At 38.7% G+C, this 5,723-nt stretch overlaps 1 protein-coding gene across 1 annotated transcript; it reads left to right on the forward strand.

Moving 5' to 3' along the window:
* Nucleotides 1-2,512: 2,512 nt before the first annotated feature.
* Nucleotides 2,513-4,210, forward strand: LOC121234952 (scopoletin glucosyltransferase-like). Its single transcript, XM_041131110.1, has one exon. The coding sequence runs from the start codon at nucleotides 2,715-2,717 to the stop codon at nucleotides 4,164-4,166; it is 1,452 nt and encodes a 483-aa protein (XP_040987044.1). The 5' UTR covers nucleotides 2,513-2,714; the 3' UTR covers nucleotides 4,167-4,210.
* The last annotated feature ends 1,513 nt before the right edge of the window (nucleotides 4,211-5,723 follow it).

A 5,723-nucleotide genomic window follows, 5' to 3' on the forward strand; every position in this document is an offset into this window, starting at 1 on the left:
AGCAAAAAATCTACTTAATCCCCCCACTGACTTTCCAGTTCCAGATTCTTTCGACTTCTCCTTACCTTTTGAAAGCTGAGATTGTCCCTTTATACTATTACTATCATCAATATCATTAGATGTTAAATCTATATCGCCTCCAATCTCTGACCTTATTTTTCTTTTCTTCTCTTTACTTTTTTTCATTTCATCAAGCAACTCCTTCATTTGCCATTTTACATCTTCAGATATCTTTTTACATGCTTCTACATCGTCTAGAATCCCAACTAGATGATATTTCAACCGAGTGATCCTGCCACCTCTAATTACTTTATTACAATATAAACATTCAATATTATTTCTTGCCCCTGGCACTACACGTGCATGGGCCCATTCTGGATCTTTTGATCTTACAGGAGCAAATGTTTGAGTTGAAGTCATACCACTGGTTGATTGACAACTAGACATTTTTAACTATTAAAGTATAAAAAATTAACACTTATAAGTAAGCCATTAAAAAGAAACCCATCAAATCTAAACTACTTAGTTTAGCATTCTCTTTTGGATAAAGAATTGTTTTTTAGTAAAACTGGATTAAAGCTACTAAATTGATCAGAGATTCAAACATCTATAAAAATATAATCTAAAACATCTATAAAAATATAAACAAACACTATAACAATATAATCTAAAACATCTATAAACATATAATCTAAAAGACTAAAACATCTATAAAAATATAATCTAAAACATCTATAAAAATAAACAAACACTATAATAATATAATCTAAAACATCTATCAAAATACAATTCTGATTTATTTATCAAAAAAGTAACAAAAAAATAATCAAATTAAGTTATAAACTAAAAAAATAGTAAAATACTGAGATGAGGGCGGTGGATAGCGACGTGCGATGCGACGAGACGGAGGAGACGACGTCACGACGATGCGAGGCTGCGAGCTGACGGACTGCTGGGCCGCTGGCTGTCTGTCTAGGACTCGGGTGCTGCACTGCTGCATGTAGCCGGCTGAAGGTAATGGTTGGGCGAAAATGAAATGCGAAACTGAAAGGCATAAAGAGATGATTCAAATTCCAGAAAACCTAGGTTTTATGTTTGTGGTGAAAGTCCAAACTTGCCCCTAAGAGTTTGCTGAAATTTCGAGAATGCCATCAACCCAGCTGCTGAAATTCGTACCGATCAAAATTTGTGTTTCAGCCGAAACATCAAATACCGGCCGGTACAAGATTGTACCGGCCAGTACACCCGGTATTTTGATCGGTACGGAATGGGCATATTACCGGTACCGACCGGTATGGTACGGTACCAAAAATACTGGTCCCCATCCCTTTTTCATCACCATTCTTTCTAAGCTTGAGTAAATAAGCATTCTCATTTTAAAACACCACGATTCAATTCTTTGAAAAGCTTTAATCCCTCTTAAATCGATTTTGGTACTCTTTCTAGGAACAACTTCATATCTTTTGTACTTGGGAGATATTTTATTTGAAGAGACACATACTAATAATTACCCACTGGTATTAGCAACAAGATAAAAATAAAAAATAAAAACTTCTTAAAAGTCATGACATTACATCACATCCATAGACTTTGAATGTTTGATATGTTAGATTTATATTTTTTTATCAATTTAATTTTTAAAAATAAATAATAATTTCACATATTATCATAGAAGAAGTCTGAACTTCAACCTAACTCTATATTCTATTTAAGTTTGAACTTTTGAGAAAATAAAAATTTTGCTGAAACTCCACTTTTTTAAAAAAAAAAAACCAAATTAAAACTCTTGATAAGAAACTCCTGAAAATAATGTTATATTTTTTTAAAAACATCGTAACTAACTTTAATAAAAGTGTTTTGAGTGCATGTTTACTAAACATCAAAAAAATTTAATACTAAAGCTTTTTTTTTTTTTTTTTAAGTAAAGCTCAACGATTAAAATTATATTTTCTACTACAATCTCAAAAAGACATAGGTTTTTATTTTTAATTTATTTATCCCAATTTTATCAATTGAGATATACTTTTAAGGGTTGGACTTGGAACTGATTTTTGTTAGACTACGTTTAGATAGTGAGAATATTTGAGAAGTGTTGAGAATATTTGTGAATAGTAATAAAAAAGTAATAATAAAATATTAAAAAGTAAGTGAAAAGTAATGAATAGTAAAAAAGTAAATAAAAAATAATAATAAAGTAAAGAATAGAAGTGATGTACTCTTACTTTCCAAACACACCCTAAATATTACAATTGAATGTGGTCTCTTAACAAAATATATTTTCAAAAAAGAGACCCAATTTCGAAAGGTAAAATACCATTGATGTTAAAAAAAAAAAATGTAAAATACCATCATTTTTTTTTAATAAAAAATAAACTTCATTTCATCGTAAAGGAAGTTAAAATGTCATATTTTAGATAATTTTTAACATAAATAACTGATTTCTAGTAAAATGTAATGAAAATTGAGAACCGTTGCTAAAGATAAGGCAGCAATAAAATGGAACAGCGGATGCCATTATCTAATCTTCTTTCATCTTTCTTCTATTGTTCGATACACCTAAAATTCAAAAGAAGTTGCTTTCCTCTCTCTCCACTACTAGTCCTACAGAGTACAGTCCTCGTTTCTTTCTTCTCTCTTCTATAATTGATCCAGAGTACCCGAAGCAAATATACCAAGTCCTTGCGCAAGATAACCTGAAGTTGAGTAAGAGCAACATGGCAGGAAAGATCTTTGTTGTTACAGGTTCTGGGCAGGGACATCTCCACCCTTGCATGGAGCTTTGCAAGCATCTTGCCTCTCGAAGTTTCCATACCACCCTCGTCATTCCCTTCTCTCTCTCTTCTTCAATCCCCTCCTCCTTCTCTCAACACCCACTCACCGGTATTGCGCAGATAGCCGGGTCTTCGGGCCCTCCCATGCCCGGATCAGACTCTCTCCGCAAGCAGGCCGCCCAAGACCTCGAGTCCCATCTCTCAAATCTTCCCGATTTGCGACCTCCTATCTGTGCCATCATCGACTTTCAGATGGGTTGGACCAAACGGGTGTTTTGGAAATTCAACATCCCGGTGATCGGCTTCTTCACTTTCGGTGCGTGTGCCGCTGCCATGGAGTGGGGCACTTGGAAGGTCCATGCCGGTGATATCAAACCCGGAGAAATCCGTTTAATCCCCGGATTACCTGAAGAGATGGGCATAACGTCGTCCGATCTCAAACGAAGAGCCGGAGGTCCTCCGCGTGGTGGCCCACCTGGTGGAGGTGGACCACCTGGTTCTGGTCCGAACAGGCCCCCCGGTGGAGGAGGCCCACCTAAGCCTGGAGACCGACCACCATGGGTCCCAGAAGTAGAGGGCTCAATCGCGTTGATGTTCAATACGTGTGACGATCTTGAGCGTCCGTTCATCGACTACCTGACGAATCAGATGGGTATGCCGGCATGGGGCGTCGGCCCACTCCTGCCCGAACAGTACTGGAAGTCGTCGGACGCGTTGATCCGCGACGGCGAGATCAGAAGAAACACTCGCCGATCGAACTACACCGAGGAGGAGGTCATCCAATGGCTAGACAAGAAGCCACGTGGATCCGTTCTGTACGTAGCTTTCGGTAGCGAGGTGGGGCCAACGATGGAGGAATACCCACAACTATCAGCCGCATTAGAGCAGTCGACCCGAAATTTCATCTGGGTCATACCGACCGGGTCGGGTGGGTCTTCCGAGGAAGGATACTTCCCGGAGGGACTGGAGAGCAGAGTTGGCGACAGGGGTTTGATAATACGCGGATGGGCACCACAGCTGCTGATACTGAGTCACCGGTCGACCGGAGGATTCTTATCGCACTGTGGGTGGAACTCGACAGCGGAGGCGATAGGGCGTGGGGTCCCATTCTTGGGGTGGCCCATCAGGGGAGACCAATACTATAACGCCAAGCTGGTGGAGGGACATCTCAAGGTGGGGTATAGGGTGGCAAAAGATGCGTCGAAAACGGTCGAAAAGGACGAGATTTTGAATGGCATCGAGAGGCTAATGGGGGACGAAGAGATGCATCAACGAGCGGCGAGGCTTCGAGCCAAGTTTGAGAATGGGTTTCCGGCGAGCTCGGAGGCTGCTTTGGATGCATTCCGGGATTTTATTAACCAAAACCCAGGAAAGGCACCAGACCATAGCGAGTGATAAAGAGGAGATTGTAAATTTGCAACAAAGTTCAAGCTTTTTTCCAATGTGTTTTTTTGAGCTGATATTTTCATATTGCTTCTGTTCGAGGGAAAAAAGGAACTTACATCCAAATGCTTTTTGATCAATTTGTAACAAAAAATAAATGTTGGTAGAAGTCGATATGGGGATGGGGATGGTGAATATGGGGGGCGTGAGACCTCCATTGAAGGTCGAAACGAATCAATGTGAAAATGAAGGGGGGATAAGGAAATTGTGGGGAGAAAAAACAAAGACAAAAGGCTAAGAAAGTGAATGGAAAAAGAAGATGACGACAAGTGAAGGGGTTACCGGGAGGTTGACACTTTCTTCCCGGAGCTGGCAGGATGCTCGAGATGGAACCTCCTAATGGAAGTGCATGGGGGAATTGAACGGTGTTGATGAGAGAGACGGGGAAATAAACTTGTACATGACAAACCAAGTGCGAGTTTGAGGGAAGAGCCTACCCAGAGAACATCAAGAAATTGAGCAGTGGGCAACACACGGGGAAAGGAAAATATCAAAGCAAGATCATAAAGAAATGGATATTGTTGGGAAAATTGGATTATTTTGGGATGAGTAATTCTACGTGTACAACTATGAGGTGTGCAACTGCCGTGTAATCATTTTAAAAAAGAGTGAGATTTACTATTAAAAAATTAATTTCTTTTACGTGAATTTTATATTTTATTTACTTTTTTCAAAACGATTACGCGATGATTATACAATTTACAGTTATAAACATGTTTTATCTTTTGCAATTGAACGGTTATCAAGTGCACATTCATATCTTGTTGTATTGAAAACTATTCCTAATATATACTGATGATTATCTCTTCCAACAAAATACCTTAAGAATTGGTTATTAATAAATTGTCTTTTCCAAGTGTTGGAAGTAACAAATTCCTAATGTCTAATACATCATTAACCTCATTTACGAAAGAGGAAGCTGAATTGATCAAAGCTATACCACTAAGCTCTTATTCCAGTCCAGATAAATTACAATGGAGATGCACTACAACAAGTCAGTTTAATGTCAAAAGCGCCTATCATCTGCTGGCAGAGTTATATAATCAAAAGCAGAGTCAATCTTCAACTCTCCAAACATCACAAGCTCCATAAACAAAATTATGGAACTTGAACATCCCTAATGCAGCAAAATCCTTTCTCTGGAGAGCTTGCCTAAACTCCTTACCTACCCAAGTCAATTTAATGGAAAGGAAAGTCATTGAAGATCCTATCTACCAAATTTGCAAGCAACAATCTAAAACTATTGAACACATCCTATGGGAATGTCCATCTGTAAGAGACACTTGGGCTTAGAGTATCAAGAAGCTGCAGAAAACAAGTCCTATTTTTCATAATTTTCAGAGCTAGTGGATGGATTTGTTGAAGGCCCGGAACAAGAGGACCTGATGTCTTTTGCAATTACATCGTGGTTCACTTGGAAAAGAAGGAATGACTTGATTTTCAAGGACCTTTTTTCTCATCCTACACATATTAGCCAGCAATCAAGACAATTGGTGGAGGAGTTCATCA

This window comes from Juglans microcarpa x Juglans regia, chromosome 6D (genome assembly GCF_004785595.1).
Source record: "Juglans microcarpa x Juglans regia isolate MS1-56 chromosome 6D, Jm3101_v1.0, whole genome shotgun sequence".
NCBI lineage: Eukaryota > Viridiplantae > Streptophyta > Magnoliopsida > Fagales > Juglandaceae > Juglans > Juglans microcarpa x Juglans regia.

Bases quoted from the DNA above. Each gene is read 5' to 3' on its own strand.
- LOC121234952 (XM_041131110.1), top strand. From the start codon at position 2,715: ATGGCAGGAAAGATCTTTGTTGTTACAGGTTCTGGGCAGGGACATCTC.